Source organism: Bos taurus, chromosome 5 (assembly GCF_002263795.3).
Source record: "Bos taurus isolate L1 Dominette 01449 registration number 42190680 breed Hereford chromosome 5, ARS-UCD2.0, whole genome shotgun sequence".
Classification (NCBI taxonomy): Eukaryota; Metazoa; Chordata; class Mammalia; order Artiodactyla; family Bovidae; genus Bos; species Bos taurus.
In genome coordinates, this window is record NC_037332.1 from 17840708 (window position 1) to 17862451 (window position 21744).

At 38.3% G+C, this 21744-nt stretch overlaps 1 protein-coding gene across 8 annotated transcripts in view; it reads right to left on the minus strand.

Annotated features, from left to right (window-relative positions):
* CEP290 (centrosomal protein 290) overlaps positions 1-21744 on the minus strand; it is a 96056-nt gene that overhangs the window by 3971 nt on the left and 70341 nt on the right. For 4 of the 8 annotated variants that reach the window (XM_059886126.1, XM_059886125.1, XM_005206047.5 and 1 more), the window contains 9 exons: positions 17573-17696; positions 13293-13427; positions 11747-11833; positions 10910-11074; positions 10260-10382; positions 6687-6859; positions 3001-3142; positions 1708-1781; positions 1076-1170 (listed from right to left, as the gene is read on the minus strand). In XM_059886126.1, the coding sequence (XP_059742109.1) occupies positions 1076-1170; positions 1708-1781; positions 3001-3142; positions 6687-6859; positions 10260-10382; positions 10910-11074; positions 11747-11833; positions 13293-13427; positions 17573-17696 (1118 nt within the window). 8 annotated transcript variants of the gene reach the window in all.

Sequence of the window (21744 nt, forward strand, 5' to 3'; positions counted from 1 at the left end):
GACAAGGTTCAGAAGTGTCAGAGTCTGCCCCAATAACAGGTATCAGAACTGAGATTTAAATTGACTCCAGCTGGTCCCAGGACCAGCGGTTCCTGCCCTGTGCTGCACTCCCCAGTACTAACTCCATCCTCTGGTCCTCCGTGTACTACAGCTGAAACAAACACAGAGTGTCACCTTGTTGAATCTCATCTGGAAAACTGCATCATAAAACTTATATTTCTCACTGCTCTGTTTATGTCTGCAGAAGTACCACACAGGACTGATGTTAGATTACAAGTAAATTGTAGTAAGTGAATATGCAAATACAGAATCTGCAAATAATGAGGATCAACTGTTCACTATATGTATACCCATGTATATACATTACATGTGTGTGTGTTCGTTGCTCAGTCATGTCCGACTCTGCAACCCCATGAACGGAAGCCCGCCAGGCTCTTCTGTCCATGGAATTCTCCAGACAAGAATACTGGAGTGGGTTGCCATTCCCTTCTCCAGGGGATCTTCCCAACCTAGGGACTGAACCAAGGTCTTCTGAATTGCAGGCAGATTCTTTACCTCTGAGCTACCAATTGCTTATTAATACATTACCTATGCACACTGGAATAGCGAAATGATTAGTAACCACTTCTGAATGCAAATAGAAACTAGAAGGTTAGATTTTACTTTGTAAAAGGAAAAAAGAAAGGATATAGGCAATGTTTGCTTATGTACACGTAGTTTTTAAATTAATAACAAGATGAAAGTACATTTAGAAGAATATGTTAAATGGGCTTCAAAGTGCCTATACTGAGAAACTGGAAGCAAGAGACTTAGTATTTATTACTTAGCATTATGTGATGATAAATCTGTAACATCCAGAAGGGACACAAGGAGAAAGGTTTGAATACCTGCTACTCAGTATTACAAATAAAGGGCTCAATGGGAACACTGCTCTGTGGAGTAAAGAGACAGCTCTAAAAACTTACATCAAGGATTTGATTTTTTAGGAAGACAGTTAAATCTGTAAACAAGGCAAATCCTAATTCAAAAACTTGGGTTAGCTAACATGCTATAAGTATGTTAAAAAATACATTACCAGATATGGTACTGTCAGGTCCATTTTGGTCTTTGCTAATTTCTATCCGATGGATTAATTCTTCTTTTTCTTTTTCCAGCTGACTATTAGCTAATCTAGAACACAATGATAATGTGTTAAAAAAAAAAGACACTGCACCACAAAATAGGTCTGAGCATTTCTCTAACTGTGTGATACACAGTGCTTAGAACTTGCTAATATTTATAAAGGTAAACATTTGCCCATCTACTTCAACTACTGCAGTGCTACCATTCTCAAACAGAAATCACAGATTAAAAATCCATGTTTTTCTTAAAATTTTATGTCATTTTCAAGAGTAGTTTTGTAGGGAGGAGCCTTGGAAGTAAAGAATTTTTTTTCTCATTCCATTAATACTTGCCTTTGGAAGCTAAGGTTTAATATATTCTACGCTACTAAGAAAGCTTAAATTACAGATGACACCTGTATTAGGATCTGGTTTATCCTTTTTATACCATCTATTATATAAAAGAATGACTGGCATTAGAAGGGTGAAAGAAGGCTGATAAACCAATTAGGCAGCAAGGGTGAAAAATCTTAACTCTAGATACAGCAAACCTGGTTGTATTAAAAAATAATTTTTAAAAAAGTAGTCATATGAACAAATAATATACCTAAGAACTCGAAGCTCCCGTTGAAGGCCTTGCTCTGTCTCATCACCTTCAGGAACATGTTTGAGAATCTCAATCTTTGTGCACAATGAAAAGTTAGAAGACAAAGTTTGACATGGAAATATGGGGTTTTATAAAGATCCATACTTTCAATAAAGCATAAATTTATAATCTGAGCTTTCAAAAGTACATATGATTACACATCTATGGTGACTCTATCCACTATTAATTCAACAATTATTTACTGACGAACTATTGCATGCCAGGCACTATCCTAGGCACACTGGATACAGCAGTGGAAAAACCAGGCAAAATCCCTTCCTGCATGTTCCTGTGGTTCTCTCAGTGTCAGTGGGGGAAGACAGTGAGCATGTGATGTGATGTGATTGGTTTACATTTCAAGATGGAGGAGCCTCTTAAGAAAAATAACAGAGTAGCAGGACAGAGAGTGACTGAACACTGTGTGGGGATTGGGAGGGTCTGAGGAGCCTGCGTTTAAGGAGAGATGCCAGTGGGGAGTGAGGTATGGGAATATTTGGGCAAACAGTATTCTAAACAAGGGAAACAAAAGCAGAGCCCTGAATAAACCAAATGAGTTTGGTCTGTTCCAAGGACTGAAAGGAGTTACTGTGGCTAGAACACTAAGTGCCAGAGAAAGTAAAGACGAGGCCAGAGAGGAGACCAGATGTCAGACCATGTAGGTCCCTGCCGGCTACGAGAGAACTTCAGGATGTTATGCTAGGGTATGGGGACCACTGGAAGATTCTAAGGGTGGACTGCTATGATGTGCTTTATACTTTAAAAGGACTACTTGGTAAATACGTGGAAAATATGTCAGGGGTAGGGCTTCCCAGGGCTTCCCTGATATCTCATTTGGTAAAGAATCCGCCTACAATGCAGGAAACCCTGGTTCGATTCCTGGGTTGGGAAGATTTGCTGGAAAAGGGATAGGCTACCCACTGCAGTATCCTGGCCTGGAGAATTCAGTGGACTGTGTGGGGCCGCAGTGTCGCGACACGACTGAGCGACTTTCACTTAGGGCTTCCCAGGTGGCGCTGGTGGTAAAGAATCTGCCTACAATGCAGGAGACGAGACGCAGGTTCGATCCCTGGGCTGGGAAGATCCCCTGGACTAGGAAATGGCAACCCGCTCCAGTATTCTTGTCTGGGAAATCCCATGGACAGAGGAGCCTGCAGTGCTACAGTCCATGGGGCCATAAAGAGTCAGACACAAGTGAGCAACTAAACATACACACACACGCACACACGGAGAAGGTGAAACAAGGACACTACTTGCCTGTTGCTCAAGGTCTGCTGTGTATTTCTTAACTCTCTGTTCCCTCTCTGTTGCTTGTCTTACAAGCTGTTTAAGATCAGTAAGGCTTCTAGTTTTTTTGGCAATATCCGTTTCTAATTCTTTCAACTTGGTTTCATACATTCTAAAAGTATAAAGGGAAAAAATGGTATAGACATGGAAAATAATTTCTCGTACTGATTTAAAAGCCACTGAAAATTTCTTCATTAAAAATAAAGAATATCTTATTGTACTGGTTCTTCTGGTCAAATCATCTCCTACATATTTATTTAGCATTACATGACAGCAACAGAGAAGTGCCCCTTAATTAACAGGCCAGTTAAACTGAGGATTTAGGTGTTTCCCAAGGTTATAAACAAGGATGGAGCCTGATGAATCTGACCACTGTAAAAGATTAAAATTAATACCTTTTTCAGTCACAAAACTAAGAAATAGAAATTAAATTCATAAGAATATAAAATTATATATTGCTGGATATTCTTAGGAATATACTTAAAGATAACTAAAGCATTTCTTTCTCTCTCACACACACACACACACTTGAGTTAATCCAGTTAGAACAAAACCAGTACAACACTCCTGGGAGAGGGAACAGAATGTGTAAAAGTAGGGATAAGAAAAATGGCCTATCTGAATAGATTTGTAACCTTTCAGGAAATGATCAATAGTTCAAAAACAAAAAAAAAAGACCCCAAAAGAAATTTCTAAAACATTGAGCCAAAACGGTTTCCACAAGCATATTCTATCTTAAAAGAGACAACGTTCATAACATTCAAATTTCTCCAGAGAAAAGAAAAAGAAGAAACACTTTGGCAAAATCAGGTTAAGGACAGGACAAGGAAGAAAAATTATTATTTCAATATTACATCAAAGTAATTATCATCAAAGAGTATTTAATAAACCTTAGGAACTTACAAGGCAACACTGTTAACAAAAACTGTCAAAAAAGTGCTGAAATACCTGAAGTGAAGTACCTGAATTGCACTCCTGCACTTCATTTAATTCCAAGCTCTAATGCCATCCAGAGAGACCTTCTCTGACCACCTGTCTAAAACACCTCCTGCATCACCCTGGACTGTCTCAGCAGTTGGTATTATAAAGCCAGACAGAAGAGATGTCATTAGTCTATTGAGTAAATAATACAACAACTATAAAGGATTTCAGTATAAGCATAATGTGTCATGGATACCAAAAGATAAATCACTTTACTGACCTGGGTGTCTAATCCCAGCTGCAGATTTGAGCCATTTTTAAGGTGGATTTAGGGATATATGAGGCTACAGACCAGAATTAGCCTTCTGTAAAGCTATGTTTTTTTGAAAGGTGTTTATTGAATGCCTACTCTATGCTCAGTTACCTATACAGTTTTCAGATTAAAAACAAAGAAATGATCTAAAAAGTCTCTCATTTCCCTGCTCAATTTTATAAACCCTTTTCACATTCGTAATTTTTTTGTGTGTGCAGCTTCACAGAGCCCTTTTTAGAAAAGAAAGGACGGGATTTATCATTTCCACAGATTCAAAAAAAAACTAACTCACAGGAGAACTGTAATTTACTTGAGGTCATAGTGAGAAATGTGTGTGTCAGTCACTCAGTCGTGTCCAACTCTGCAATCCCATGGACTGTAGCCCACCAGGCTCCTTAAGGGATTCTCCAGGCAAGAATACTGGAGTGGGTTGCCACTTCCTTCTCCAGGGGATCTTCCCGACTCAGGGATTGAACCCACGTTTCCTGCATTACAGGTAGATTCTTTCCTGTCTGAGCCACCAGGGAAGTCTCCTCAGTGTTCAGATATTATAAAAAGTCAGTTGTTGTTGGGGAGGAAACTGAGGTACACTGACCCCCCACCCCCACGCCAGGCCTCTATTTGCCAGTCCAAGGTACTTCTAAGCGTGGAAGGGCTCCCCTGGTGGCTAAATGGTAAGGAATCTGCCTGCCAATGCAGGAGACACAGGTTTGAACTCTGGATCAGAAAATCCCCTGGAGAAGGAAGCGGCTACCCACTCCAGTATTCCACCTGGGAAATTCTTGCCTGGTGGGCTATAGTCTATGGAGTCACAAAACAGTCAGACACAACTCAGTGACTAAACAACAAGAAGCCCCAGAAGCTACCTGGCTTTCTGAAGAAACCTAGTTAAAGTAGGCCTTTTAGAAATACATCTAACATAAAGCAGAGTCTAGCATGTAGCAGGTACTGAGAAAACACCTGCTGGATAAATACATCTCAAAGCAACTCAGAATTCTTTTGGTCCCTACATGATTGTAGCAAGAAATAAAGGGCCAATCAAGAAACCAATGGCCTGCTGGTTGATAGCCTCTGCTGGAGTCCAAGCAGACAAAAGGAGAGTCTCCTTCTCCCCTTTATACCATCACAAACTATTTCACTCAGCCCTTACATTAGCCCCTTGACAGAATCAAGAAACAGCTATGGGGTGGGAAGAAGAGTAGATTCTGAGTACTCTCATTATGATGTTAGAAAGGGACCCTTCTTCAAGACTGCCTGCCACCTGGGCCCTCTAATCTACCTGTAAAATCTTCCTCCTCAGAGTTGTCTGGCAGGGGCAAGTGCAGTGCAGCAGGCCTTCTCTGAGACCTGCTGTAGCCTCAGTGTGCTAAGATTTCCATCCCAGCTGTAGTGATGGTGACCGCAAACCCACATCCAGTCCATCCTAAACAGCAGCTAGACATCCAAGAGGACACTTAGATGCACAGACAAGGAACTCTGGGGATACGGTAAGGTAAAGATGAGTCTGCCTTCTGAAATGGGGTCAGCAGATGTAGAGAACACAACTTCATTCAGGATGATGTCGCAGGGAAGGATGTGGGCAGGATCTCATTGGTCTCCACTTCTATATATACTCCTTGAAGTAATTGCTTAAGGTTGAAATGAGAATGACTTTTAGTGACTCATCAGTCACAATGAACCACCCCTGGCGGTAGTGACAATGAACATACGAATATTTGCTAGTGAATTCCTGTTGCCCTCATTCACAGAATTAAGAAGTAATTAAGCTAAAAATTGATCCCGGCTGTGTGGCTTCTACATTATGTGTGCATGTGTGCTCAGTCATGTCCGACTCTTCTGGCAACCCCTGGATTATAGCCTGGCAGTGAATTATAGCCTGAACCTCTTTCATAGCCACAAAGTTTATTTGATAGGCAGGAATCACATATACTTGTAGAAGAGGCTCAAGGGGTGGGAGAAAATCAAGTGCCAGAAAGTAGCAGCTGAAAGACACTAAAACTGTCTGCTGAATTCATCTGCTGAAGTTATATGAAGACCAAGCTGCCCACAGCCTACTCTGGTATGCCACAGCTTGTGACAAGACGGCTCCACTGTGCCTGGCTTATATTCGGGGTAGAAAACGAACGCAGCATAAAGAAAGGCAGGACTAGTTGGGCACCGTCAGTCTGGGCTCATGGTTGACAGTTGCTTCAAGAAACTTACTGGGCTCCAACACCCTCAGCCCAGCCCTAGCTCTGCTATGATCCATGCCCTGACACCCCAATTAGTTAAATCTCTTAAGGAAGAAAGAGTAAGGATCATGTTAAACCACCTTCTTCACAAAAGAACTAAGTGAATTAGAATAGTGTCATATTCTTTAAAAACAATAATGGGAGAATTAGAACTGATAAAACTGTGCAAATGTTAAGCTGCTTGTTCCTACCTTGTAACAACAATTGATTTCCAGCTTTTGCTGTCAGCACCTTCAAGCTGTGGACCTCTACTCTCTGCCAGCTGTAATCTCTTCCCACTCTCTTCTAGTTGAACTGTCATCTTCTCATTCAATATCTCCAAATTATTCTTAGCTATCCGTAATTTCTCTGCAGCTTCAGTTTCCTATCATTAAAAGCTAATTAATATGTTATGCCAAAAGGTAAAACTGTTCTCATGAATGTAATATATTCAAAATTATCACTACAAACTAGAAAGAAAAATAACCTGAAGTTCTAAATGCTGATTAAAAGTCCAATAAAAATCCAGTGTTTTTTAAACTCTAAAACTGCAATATGGTCAACTTAATTACAACCATGCATGTAAATGAGGTTATAAAAATACATTTACAATATTTTACTCCATAGTTACTTTGTCATATGTGTTATAATAGTTACAGAAAATAGGATAGTTTATGTCTTTAAATTAAAAAAAAAAGATGTTTTGGCTCTTTAATACCTGAGACATAACTATAAGTATAAACTGTGTGTAAGTACCACAGATTATTTCCACTATTAAACATCTACATTCAAAGAACAGTATCACTCTGGCCTCAAAATGCATTCAGATTCCATTATAACTAGTTTAAAAATATTAATTTCAATTAATTCACTGGATCATCCATATAAATAATGACACATTTGTCTGGGGCAAGGAATATATTCTGTCTCTTAAATAGAAAGGAATCTTACTGTTTAACAAAATAGTTTCATATACTGTCTTGTACATGAAGTGTAATTCTAAGACAAGTGCATAAATATTAATTCATTTAAACCCTGTAGCAGCTCTGTGAAATAGATACACTTAATAGTCCCAGTTTTATAGATGAGGAAACAGAAAGAAGGACAAGGAATAGGAGATTGCCCTCATTCCCAGAATTAAGAAGTAATGGAGCTAAAAATACAGGGAGCTGACTGTGGCTCAAATCATGAGATCCTTATTGCCAAATTCAGACTTAAATTGAAGAAAGTAGGGAAAACCACTAGACCATTCAGGTACGACCTAAACCAAATCACTTATGATTATACAGTGGAAGTGAAAAATAGATTGAAGGGACTAGATCTCATAGAGTGCCTGATGAACTATGAACGGAGGCTCGTGACATTGTACAGGAGACAGGGATCAGGACCATCCCCATGGAAAAGAAATGCAAAAAAGCAAAATGGCTGTCTGAGGAGGATTTACACATAGCTGTGAAAAGAAGAGAAGTGAAAAGCAAAGAAGAAAAGGAAAGATATAAGCATCTGAATGCAGAGTTCCAAAGAATAGCAAGAAGAGATAAGAAAGCCTTCCTCAGCGATAAATGCAAAGAAATAGAGGAAAACAACAGAATGGGAAAGACTAGAGATCTCTTCAAGAAAATTAGAGATACCAAGGGAACATTTCATGCAAAGATGGGCTCAATAAAGGACAGAAGTGGTATGGACCTAACAGAAGGAGAAGGTATTAAGAAGAGGTGGCAAGAATACACAGAAGAACTGTACAAAAAAGATCTTCACAACCAAGATAATGACGATAGTATGATCACTCACCTAGAGCCAGACATCCTGGAATGTGAAGTCAAATGGGCCTTAGAAAGCATCACTACAAACAAAGCTAGTGGAGATGATGGAATTCCAGTTGAGCTATTTCAAATCCTGAAAGATGATGCTGTAAAAGTGCTGCACTCAATATGCCAGCAAATTTGGAAAACTCAGCAGTGGCCACAGGACTGGAAAAGGTCAGTTTTCATTCCAATCCCAAAGAAAGGCAATGCCAAAGAATGCTCAAACTAACTACCGCACAGTTGCACTCATCTCACACGCTAGTAAAGTAATGCTCAAAATTCTCCAAGCCAGGCTTCAGCAATATGTGAACCGTGAACTTCCTGATGTTCAAGCTGGTTTTAGAAAAGGCAGAGGAACTTCCCAGAGATCAAATTGCCAACATCCACTGGATCACGTAAAAAGCAAGAGAGTTCCAGAAAAACATCTATTTCTGCTTTATTGACTATGCCAAAGCCTTTGACTGTGTGGATCACAATAAACTGTGGAAAATTCTGAAAGAGATGGGAATACCAGACCACCTGACCTGCCTCTTGAGAAACCTATATGCAGGTCAGGAAGCAACAGTTAGAACTGGACATGGAACAACAGACTGGTTCCAAACAGGAAAAGGAGTATGTCAAGGCTGTATACTGTCACCCTGCTTATTTAACTTATATGCAGAGTACATCATGAGAAACGCTGGGCTGGAAAAAGCACAAGCTGGAATCAAGATTGCCGGGAGAAATACCGATAACACCAGATATGCAGATGACACCACCCTTATGGCAGAAAGTGAAGAAGAACTAAAAAGCCTCTTGATGAAAGTGAAAGAGGAGAGTGAAAAAGTTGGCTTAAAGCTCAACATTCAGAAAACTAAGATCATGGCAACTGGTCCTATCACTTCATGGGAAATAGATGGGGAAATAGTGGAAAGAGTGGCTGACTTTATCTTTTTGGGCTCCAAAATCACTGCAGATGGTGACTGCAGCCATGAAATTAAAAGACACTTACTCCTCGGAAGAAAAGTTATGACCAACCTAGATAGCATATTCAAAAGCAGAGACATTACTTTGCCAACAAAGGTCCGTCTAGTCAAGGCTATGGTTTTTCCAGTGGTCATGTATGGATGTGAGAGTTGGATTGTGAAGAAAGCTGAGCGCCGAAGAATTGATGCTTTTGAACTGTGGTGTTGGAGAAGACTCTTGAGAGTCCCTTGGACTGCAAGGAGATCCAACCAGTCCATTCTAAAGGAGATCAGCCCTGGGTGTTCTTTAGAAGGAATGACGCTAAAGCTGAAATTCCAGTACTTTGGCCACCTCACGCGAAGAGTTGACTCAATGGAAAAGCCTCTGATGCTGGGAGGGATTGGGGGCAGGAGGAGAAGGGGACGACAGAGGATGAGATGGCTGGATGGCATCACCAACTTGACGGACGTGAGTCTGAGTGAACTCCGGGTGATGGTGATGGATAGGGAGGCCTGGCATGCTGCGATTCATGGGGTCGCAAAGAGTCGGACACGACTGAGCGACTGAACTAAACTGAACTGAACTGAAGCTAAAAATTGATCCCAGCTGTGTGGCTTCTACATTATGTGTGCATGTGTGCTCAGTCATGTCCATCTCTTCTGCCAACCCCTGGATTATAGTCTGCCAGGCTCCTATGGCCGTGGGATTTCCCAGGGAGGAACACTGGGGTGGACTGCCACTTCCTTCTCAGGGGATCTTCCCAACCCAGGGATCAAACCCTGTCCCCTGCCTTGGCAGGTGAATTCTTTACCCTTATACCACCTGGGAAGCACGGCTTCTACATTATACTGCCTGTTAATTTATTAATTTTTTATTTTCAATGTTCCTCACTATGAAAGGATGGTGGGCATAAAACACAATTCCTAAATTTCTTAATATCTATTCTGAATAGACGTTCATCAACTTTTTCATTCAGTTTTCCCAAAATGTATTAATTAACATAAAAATAAGTATAGTCAATAATGAAAGTCATACTTTTTTAAGTTCTTTACGAAGTCTCTCATTTTCAGCAACAATTTTCTCTGTGCCTTTGGCTTTGGATTCATAGTGCATGCTCAACTGACGTCCAAGATGAACTTTGAGTTTTTCTAATTCAGCCTAGTAATTTAAAAAACTCTATATTATCAAAGCGAGGAAATAAATGATGATCCCATAAACTCATAAAACTTAGTCTAACGTAGTTTCAGAGCTCATATTTGATACAATTAGAATTAAATTCTTCCCTTTAATACTGGTCATCTAGAGCAGATGGTTTCCGATCTTGGCTTAGAATGAGTTGATGACTTAAAAAAAAAAAAAACAACACACAATACCAATGGTGGGACCAATCCTGAAATAACTGATCAATCTTAAAATTAGGGTCTTAGGCAACTGTATTTTTGAAAATAGGCACAGTTAATTATTTTATATTGCCAGAGTGAGAACCAATGGTCTGGAAATAGTAAGATGACCACATGATGCTACTGTAACACTTTAATCATTGTCTCCAATATTTTTTTTCACATGTCTAAAATACCTATGCATCCATTAAAGCCACTTTATATACTATATTTAAAACTGTCTTTAAAAATTAATAAAAATTGTATCAGTATAACATTCTGTACAAATGGCATTAAGAATATTACCTTCAACTTTTCATTTTCCATCTCAATATTAGCCATTTTTTCACTGGTCAATATTCCTGATGCTTTTTTCAGTTGTTCATTTTCCCTTTGGACTTTTTCGACTACTTTTTTCATTAAACCAATGGTTTTTTCTAGTTCTGGGATTGTCTTTCCACTTCTACCAGACTAGGAAAGAATGTTAACTTTGTATTTAACCAAATATTTTAGAAAGTACAGTATAAAGTACCAATAATACAAGAGGTTTATTATTAAACTCATTGTTGATTCCTAACATTTGAAGCCAAAGTTTGTATTACTTCAACTCATTATAATAACCTTATGAAACAGGAATTACAATCTTCACTTTACATACAAGAAAATCAACACTCAGAGAATTTGATATTCCTAAAGTCATGCAGCTAATAAGTAAGAGCTTAAACCCAACATTAGTATATTAGCATTATAACTCAGAAGCTGCCGTGAATAGCATAAAAAGTAGTTACGAAATGTTAGACCAAGCAGCAGTTAGTAGTTACCTCAACGAATAGAAGAAGGAAGATTCCTGGAAGTTAAATGTTTTCAAGGTGTGGAGGGGGATGCAAAGAAAAAAGAGACGGTATAGAGTCCAAGTGGAAGAAAAAGCATGTAAGATGTGACAGATGATGAAATTTATTAACTTGAAACAAAGAGAAAGCTTAGTGATGTTTTACCCTGTGCATGCAGCAGAACGTAACTGAAACTAAAGGCACTAGTAAAGGCATATCAGTGCTGCTATGACATATCCAAGCTTTTATTCTCACTTCCAGCTTATCCTTTCTGAAGCTAAAACCAACATGTGGTATACTCTCACATACTCACCCCTCTAACGCGGCCAAGTTTCCGCTCTACTTCTGCTTTTTCTTTCTTCAGAAATTCACACATTTCCTTCAAGTCTCTTACCTGATTCTAGAATATTAAAGAAACATGTAACCGTTTAACACAGCTGTAGTCACTGATAAGGAAAGGCAAATCATCTTAACTACCAATCTCTTCAACTGTATAGCTTAAGTAAACAAGTGGATCTTCCTACCAATGAGAGGATTTTGAACTGTGACATATGTTGAAGTAAAGTGTACTAATACAAGAGATATTATATATGGATTTAAATACATATTTCCTACATTATTACTTCAGTTCAGTTCAGTCGCTCAGTCATAACCAACTCTTGGCGACCCCGTGGACTGCAGCACACCAGGCCTCCCTGTCCATCATTACCGCCTTAGTACACAATAATAAATTTGAGTTCAGAACTTCTGATTTAACTGTCCCATAAATTACATATTTAGAACCATATCCACATGGTACAAAGAAATAAACAATTGCTCTTCTGACACTAGTTCTAACAGTGTAAAAACCAGAATAAGAAATAGGACATAGGTTAATTATACTATTACCAGTGGTATTAACGCGTTGCTAATATTCTAAGTTAAAAAAACAGAAATGAAACAGTCGAGAAAAAGACTCCAATAAATAAGATTTCAAAAACCAAAAATAAATTTATTATAAATATAAAAATAAAGTAAAATTTCTAACAGAGACAATCATCCTAAACATTTTTTAAAGACTTTATATTTTAAGAGCTACCCTAATATTTTATTACTTTTTTATCCGAATATTTTGAAATGTGGTAACTGTTAATTAAACACACCAACTATCGTCTTGCCACACACACAGCATTTGAACTTGCCACTTCTGTTGTCTGGAATTCTTTTTCTAGTATCTGTATGACCCACTTCCTTACCTGTCGCCTAGTTCTCTGCTAAAATATCATTTTATTAATAAGGCCTCCCCTTACTACTGTATTTTAAAGAGCAATCCCATATACTGTTGACTGCTAAACAATGTGGAGATATAACTTATAGTCAGTCCTCTATATCTGCAGTTTCTCTGCATTCATGGATTCAACCAACCGTGGATCAGGTAAAACAGCAGTGTTTACTACTGAAAAATATCCCCATATAAATGGACCCTTGTAGTTCAAGGGTCAACTATACCCCTATCCAACGCACACACATGCACACACACACACAAACCGTGCTTTTTTTTTAGCATTTAACGTCCGCTGACATACAATATAGTGATGTTTACCTATTATGAGCCTTCCTGCTGGAATATAAGCTCTACAAGTGCAAGGATTTTTCTGATGGCTGTTTCCCAGCACATAGAAGAGTACCTGATACAAAGAAGGCCCTCAACAAATAACTGTTACATGAGTGAATGCAGAAGGTGTAAACGCTACCATATTTTATGAATATGAGTTTCTGGCTTCTTCATAAGCTAACATAGTAAACATAACAATTAAGTAGGGAGAAAAAGGTTTTCAGGCATTAGATTTTCTAACTATAATAAAGAATATTAAATTTACCTTTAATCTTGGCAAATCTTTATTTGCTTGTTCAAGCTGAAATTTGAGTTCAATATTTTCGGATGACAACTTCAAGTTTTCCCTCTGGAGCTCCTGTTCTCTTTGATAATGATCATCTGAATCTATTCCTGAAGTCTTCAGGAAAATGAAGTTAGGAGTATTTTTAAGGTGTAGCAAATAAAAGCTGCATAAGACATGCTGGGTAAGAAAACACTATGCTAAAAGGGAACGCTATTCCTCAAAAGAATGAGAAAATTGGAGAGCTCTAGAGAAAACAACCATAAACAAACTCACAAAAGGTAATCAGTCTCTTGAAATTAATACAGAAAACAAAGTCAATATGATTTAATGATGTCCACACATATAATTTGTGGTTCTTTCAGTCCAAAATAAAATGTTATTGTTATCAGACTGTTATAGATTGCATTGTGCCCCAACCCCCATCAAACCCCCAAATTCGTATGTTTAAGTTCTAATTCCCAGTACCTCAAATGACTTTATTTGGAGACAGGGCCTTTTCAGGCTATAAGATAATTAAGATAAAAAGGGTCACTAGGGTGGGCCTTAATCCAATGTCTGATGTACTCACACAAAAACAAAATTTGACACACAGACAGAAGGGAGTAACTATAGAGACAAGGAGAAGCTAGCCATCTATGAGCCAGAAGAAGGGACCCTTTCCCCAAAGACTAAAGAAGAAATCAACTCTGCCAATACCTTGATTTTGGACTTCTGATTTTCAGAACTGTGAGAATACATTTCTGTTGCTTAAGCCATCAACTCCGTGGTGTTCTGTTATGGTTGCCATAGCAGATGAATACACAAGCCTACAAAAAGTGCCTCAATTCCTTCCTCCTTTAGAAAGCTATTCCTCATTCCTGGAGCTAAAATAATCACTCCCTCCTCTGAAATCCAGTAACACTTTATTTGCATTTGTTTTGGCATGAATCCACCTTGGGGGGTTATTATCCATGTTCATATTTATTTCTCATTCTAAACTGTACGTTATTTGAAAGAGAAATCTGTGTTTGGTTACTTTTTACTACTTTTTACCACTTATAAGACTGTTAAAGAGCATTATATGAGATAATGTTGTGAAAGCACTCAGAACAGTTTTAGTTTTAGTTTTTTCTCTCCCATTCTATTCTCTTGGCTTGGTTAACTATCAAGTCAGTAATTCCAGAGACATTATTATGATCATCATATTATATGCTTATATACATCATTATTAAGGTATAATATTCTGTAAATACATTTATTATACCTGGCTCTGTAACATCATTTGAATTAGCAGTAGGTTAAATACATTCTGACACTTTCACTCTTTGGTTAAAAAAAAAGTAAAAAAAAGAGTAAGTTTTCTTAGGTAAAACAGAGTTAAAGTAAAGAAATTAGAGAATAGGATATAGAAAAGTAAAGAGATTCTGAGCTGAGAGCATATAACACAACACAACACTGGCAGAAACACTGCATGCATCCACCTGATTTCTAACTGTCTGAGAGGTGTGTCCATACGAACATACACAGTGGCAAGCAAAAGCAGACAGACATGTTTCATGGTGTCAGTAAACTATAGCAATATGTTCGTACTTTGTCAGATAATCCAAGTCTACATTCTGGTTCTACTACTATTAAGGTTAAAGTGAGGAAAGTGAAGTCGCTCAGTCGTGTCTGACTCTGTGCGACCCCATGGAACGCAGCCTACCAGGCTCCTCCGTCCATGGGATTTTCCAGGCAAGAGTACTGGAGTGGGGTGCCCTTGCCTTCTCCAACTGTAACTATTAAGGTTAACACTAAGCAAAACCAACCCCTGTAAGGTCCTCTGTTTCTACATCTCACAAGTGAAGGCACTGATACGGTTTAAGGTCTCTTCAGACATGGCAAGCTGTAGTTTCCTATTCCTGAGCCCTTCTGTTTCCCTTACTTCATCTCTTCAGTCTACAATAGCAATTTAATAAATGATAATCAGTACCCCTGACTGATAGATATAAAACATAATACATTTCACCCACAGGAAAGACTAATTCTATCTGATCTTACATGAAGATAGTTTTTCAACAGTTCTCCTCACTAAAATACAGATGCAATTATTCAAGTAAGTGAATGTGGATCATTTTTTTCTTCCTATTCTCAGAAAACAAAAGTGCTAGCTGAAATTGTTTAAATTTGGGGGGAAAAATTCTAGTAAACTCATCTATAAAAGTAAAATAAACAAAATTCTTGTGTAATCAATTTCAGGGAGACTTACAAATTGTTCTGTAGAAGGAGAATCTTATTAAAAGGTATACACTGCTAAAAGTCAAGTTCTTAGGGGATGGGAGTTAGAGATAATACACAGGGGAAGTCTCAAATTCTCAATTACTTATTATCAAGTGAAAAATGCCTGAAAAAGGAAATGAAATAAGAATTAAGTCATTTTTTCCCATTTTCTTTTAATTTAAATGTCTAATTTAATGAGGACTTAGGTAACTAGAATATCCAAGGTGGAAAGGAAAGAACAAATGAATGAATCCTATTTGATTTCAACTCGGAACGAACTTCTTACTCTGGACTGCCATATAAATTGACCAAAAGTAGAGCATATGTAGAAAGTTCATTAACTAGAATTAGACCTCCATATAAATCCTAGTTCTGCATCTTCTTGATCACTAGAGATGTTTCTCCAAGCTTCCCAAGTAAAACAGAAATAATTCTCTGCAGAGTATTGTGAGAACTATACCTAAGCAATACAAATAAACTCCCTTTTCTCATTATATATAAAAAAGTATCTGTTATAATACAAAGCAAAAAGATCATCAAAGGAACTTGCTATGTATATTAGAATGTTACAGAGCATCATAACAGATTTTTATTAATATTTTCCCTGTAGTGAAATTTGACTTGCAGTGAGATTTTACAACATGCTGAATTAGGAATTTCTAAGGCAAAACACTTCTAAAGGGCCTTATTTTTGTTATTCAGTTATCTAATACTTTTTAAGTGAATACCAGTAGTAAAACAGAGAATACACAAATGAATTAGAGAAATGCACAACCACTAAGTTTTAGTAGGAACCAGTCAAATATTGGGGTTTAAGAAGTTTATTAACAGTTAATATTTTTTACAAATCTGACACAATTTGTTTCCATTTGTACCATACGCATATGCTACTTGCTCTAAGAAAACTCAGCCAACAGAGAAATAAAGGACTGCCATGTACTCAGAGCTGGGCCGCTTCATTTCTTGGCTGGCCTGGCGCATTGGTTTCAGGGTGGGCCTGTGCACCCTCCTCAGCACACTGATTCAGTGCAGCCACCCCTGTGGCCCAGCCACGGTCCTCCCCAGAAGCTTCTGCTGGATCCGTGTGCTTGCTGTGACTCACTTCTTCAGTTAGGTGTCCCTTTTCTTTCTCATCTTGCTTAGCTTTCTCTTCCCTGTTTTTATCTTTCTGCTCATCATTTTCACAACAGTCTTGATTAATTTTCTGAACTTTAGAATTTGGATCATTTTCAAAATTGGGGTTAAAATCAGTCAAGGTACCTTCAGTTGACCTAAATAGACTTGATGTATTGTTTGTTCTTGACTCTGATTTATTTAACTCCGTAGGATCTACAATATCTTCTGCTTCGTGTTTTTCTTCATTACTGTAATACTGTAGATTATGTCTAGGTACCTGATGATGTAAGTTGGCACTAACATCTATTTCTTTCTTATTTTTAATTCTGAGTTCTGTTATGCGATTGTTTTGTTTCCTGTGTAAAGTGTTCTTTTTGTGAAAAATATTATGCCTGTATTTATTAACACTGGCAGCAAGAGGAGAAAGTGTAGTTGTGTCACATAACACATTCTGCTTGAAGCAGACAGAAGAAAAGAAACAGGAAAAGGAAAAAAATAATAAAAATATAACACACAAGTGTTTTAAAATAAGATACAACAAATAATTCTACATTGATCAGACTTTATAAAGACACACTAGAAATGTATCACACACATAAATGGATACAATGTTATAATGTATCTTCCTAATTTATCTATGTGTTCTTGTCACAACAGAACTCATAACTACATTTAAAATCTACAGAAATCATTTGTAATGAACCTTTATGCAAAGCATAAGAACCACAAATTTATATTATGTAAAAAGAATTAAAGAAAACATATATCTTTACCAAGTAAAAACAAAAGCTGGATTTATTATATTAATATTAATGAGAAGGATCTACTATTTCTAGTCAGATAAAGGCAGAAGTTATTTCACTTTTAAACTTTAGAATTAAAACAATGAAAAGATATGCACTTACTGAAGGCCGAGAATATGCATCCTTTGAAAGCTGCTTTTCTAAAGCATGAAGTTTTTCTTGGAGGTATTTATTTTGCAAATGTAAGTCTTCTATAACAGAATCTCGAGGAAGAGCTTGATGAGACCTATGAACAATAATCACAGACTCTTTATTATTCAAACTGCCAACTCTTTTCTGTTTTATTACATTAAAATATAGAAAAATATATTTTTAACACCGTATTTTAAATTCTACAAAACTTCAAAACTATACAAAAATTAAATTGGGATATGACTATCCTATAAAATGATCCTCTACAGACGATTTCATGGCTGGCCTCCTTTAAAGTAAGAGTTAAAAAGCGTATTTTGATTTAAAGAAACGCATTAACATTTGTAAAGAACATACATCTATTTTGGGATTGTGTAAGATAACTGAATAAAAATACCTACTATTTTTAAAACATCACATAATAATTTCATAACATTCATGTGCTTCTCAAAAAGTTCAAGGATTTTAATAGGTTCTTAGTGGTGCCAGATAATCTATTTTTTCAGTTCATACTCATCTGCATGATATACAAGGCCCTCCACTATCTGGCACAATCACATCTGTTCAACACAGCTGTCCACGAGTTTTCCCTTACTGAGGAAAATACATCCACTCTTACCCACACAAGAAAGATCACTTCTGCCCCTATGTCTCTGCTAGGGTTCTATTTTCTTGGAATGTCCTTTCTCCCTTTAATAGCTACATGTGATTCATAAAATTCAGAAATTCACATTTGAACTGAGACAGAAGACAAGTTGAAGTTCTCTTTTATAAAGTCTTCTCAATTATTTCAGCCTACATAGAGTCATACTGCTCATACTAGAAAAGAAGCTATTAAATATCTAAAAGTATTAGAAGGTTTCAAAAGTAAAATATTTTGATCCTTCTGAAAACTGCAAAGAAGAATAAAAGGATTTGGTTTTATTCTGAATATATGCTTAGACTAAGAAAAACAAGGAAGCTAGATCCAGACAGTGGCTCTAACAGGTGTCAAAGCGAATAAAAAATTTTCAATCACTTTGTTCTTCACCATCAAGGAAAATTCTGAAGAATTTAAGAAACAATCATTTAGGAGGGAAGGAAATGGAATATAGGTAGCTCATGAGGACTTTAAAAAGTAAATATTTTACAGACTGGGATAAAGTTCTGGAATTTGAAATATCAGCACACAGGTGATGAATTTACCTCTTCCTTTCCTCTAGTATTTCCTAGCCTCAATACAACACAGCTTGAAACATGAAGATGAGCATCAGCAAAGCTTCAAGTTCTAGCTTCAGCAGGAGCAAGGGCCCTTAAGAACACTTAATACTCTTAGGCACTGCAAAAATCCCTCCTTATTTTTCTCTCCTATGCACTCTCCTATCTCAACCCTCAGGCAATCCCAAGGCAGTGGTGGCAAAGGCTGCAAAGGAAATTCAAAGGAGCCGAAATTTTTAGGGAGAGGAATCTCCTCCAATTGGTAGAGCTGTGATTAGTAAAGGGGGAAGGCAAAGTAGGGACCCCACCACCACATGTCCCCTTTTTTGCTCTCCTGCTGCTGGCTTAGATGCAGACAAGAGCACAATGGCTGAAGTGCACAGTATAACGGGCAACTAAAGCCTCAGGTCTTTTGCCCTAGAGACCAAAAAGGGGGGCTTCCCTGGTGGCTCAGCATTAAAGAATCTGCCTGTGATGCAAGAGACACAAGTTCAATCCCTGGGTCAGGAAGATCCCCTGGAGGAGGAAATGGCAACCCATTCCAGTATTCCTGCCTGGGAAATCCCATGGAAAGAGGATCCTGGTGGGCTACAGTTCACGGTGTTGTAAAGAACTGGACACAACTTAGTGATGAAACAATAACAACCAAAAAGGGGAGCCGGAGGAAACCAAATGCATCAGTGAGATGACAGAAGGAAAGAGCTCTAGAAAGGAATCTTATAAAGTAGTTAATGAAGTACTGAGCTCACTCCTGAGCACGCATGTATGCATCTGATCCTAATCTGAACATTAAAGAATCTGAAAACTGACCTAACAGAAGACAGCCGACATACCAGACTGTCAATAGGGAAGTGCTCAGGCAGAACAAAGCAAAAGAGCACTGTAAAAGTTTTGAAAATGGTACTGGAACCACAGCCCACAGAAAGCAGGTTAAAAAATGAGGCTGAGCCTATCTGCTAAGTTGCTTCAGTCGTGTCCAACTCTGTGCGACCCCACAGACAGGAGCCCACCAGGCTCCCCCGTCCCTGGGATTCTCCAGGCAAGAACACTGGAGTGGGTTGCCATTTCCTTCTCCAATGCATGAAAGTGAAAAGAGAAAGTGAAGTCGCTCAGTCGTGTCCAACTCTTCACGTTCCCATGGACTGCAGCCTACCAGGCTCCTCCGCCCATGGGATTTTCCAGGCAAGAGTACTGGAGTGGGGTGCCATTTCCTTCTCCAGAGACTATCTAGACCTGGTAAAACAAAAATACTGCATTTTCCACAGAATTCAATCAAGATCCAGAGTTGCAGAATATAATGTTCAGAAGCTCAATAATATAATCTGTATTATGTGATGTAAAAAGAACCAGAAACATCTCTACTCACATGGGAAAAGAAAAACCAGAACTCAAGCTTAAGATAAAACATTTTCAGTTCAGTTCAGTCACTCAGCCGTGTCTGACTCTTTGAGATCCCATTGACTGCAGCATATAAGGCTTCCCTGTCCATCATCAACTCCTAAAGCGTCCTCAAACTCATATCCATCGAGTTGGTGACGTCATCCAACAATCTCTTCCTCTGTTGTCCCCTTCTCCTCCCGCCTTCAATCTTTCTCAGCTCAGGGTCTTTTCTAATGAGTCAGTTCTTCACATCAGGTGGCCAAACTACTGGAGTTTCAGCTTCAACATCAGTCCTTCCAATGAATATTCAGGACTGATTTCCTTTAGGATGGACTGGTTGGATCTCCTTGCAGTCCAAGGGATTCTCAAGAGTCTTCTCCAACACCACAGTTCAAAAGCATCAATTCTTCGGCGCTCAGTTTTCTTATTGGTCCAACTCTCACATCCATATATGACTACTGGGAAAACCAAAGCTTTGACTAGATGAACCTTTGTTGGCAAAGTAATGTCTCAGCTTTTTAATATGCTATCTAGGTTGGCCATAGCTTTTCTTCCAAGGAGCAAGCGTCTTTTAATTTCATGGCTGCAGTGACCATGTGCAGTGATTTTGGAGCACCCAAAAATAAAGCCTCTTCCTGTTTCCATCGTTTCCCCACCTATTTGCCATGAAGTTATGGGACCGGATGCCATGATCTTAGTTTGCTGAATGTTGAGTTTTAAGTCAACTTTTTCACTCTCTTTCATCAAGAGGCTCTTTAGTTCTTTTTCGCTTTCTGCCATAAGGGTGGTGTCATATGCATATCTGAGGTTATTGATATTTCTCCTGGCAATCTTGATTCCAGATTGTGCTTCATTCAGCCTGGCATTTCACATGCATATAAGTTAAATAAGCAGGGGGACAATATCAACCTTGATGTAGCCCTTTCCCTATCTGGAACCAGTCTGTTGTTCCATGTCCAGATCTAACTGTGGCTTCTTGACCTACAAACACATTTCTCAGGAGGTAGGTAAGGAGGTTTGGTATTCCCATCATTTTAAGAATTTTGGACAGTTTGTTGTGATCCATGCAGTCAAAGACTTTGGCATAGTTAATAAATCAGAAGTAGATGTTTTTCTGGAAATCTCTGGCTTTATGTGTGGTCCAACAGATGTTAGCAATTTGATCTATGGTTCCTCTGCCTTTTCTGAATCCAGCTTGAACATCTGGAAGTTCCTGGTTCATGTGCTGTTGAAGCCTCACTTGCAGAATTTTGAGCATTACTTTGCTAGCATGTGAGATGAGTGCAATTGTGTGGGAGTCTGAACATTCTTTGGCATTGCCTTTCTTTGGGACTGGAATGACAACTGACCTTTTCCAGAACTGGGGCCACTGCTGAGTTTCCTAAATTTGCTGGCATATTGAGTGCAGCACTTTAATAGCATCATATTTTAGGATATGAAATAACTCAACTGGAATTCCATCACCTCCATTAGCTTTGTTCATAGTGATGCTTCCTAATCCCACTTGACTTTGCATTCCAGGATGTCTGGCTCTAGGTGAATGATCACACCATCGTGGTTATCTG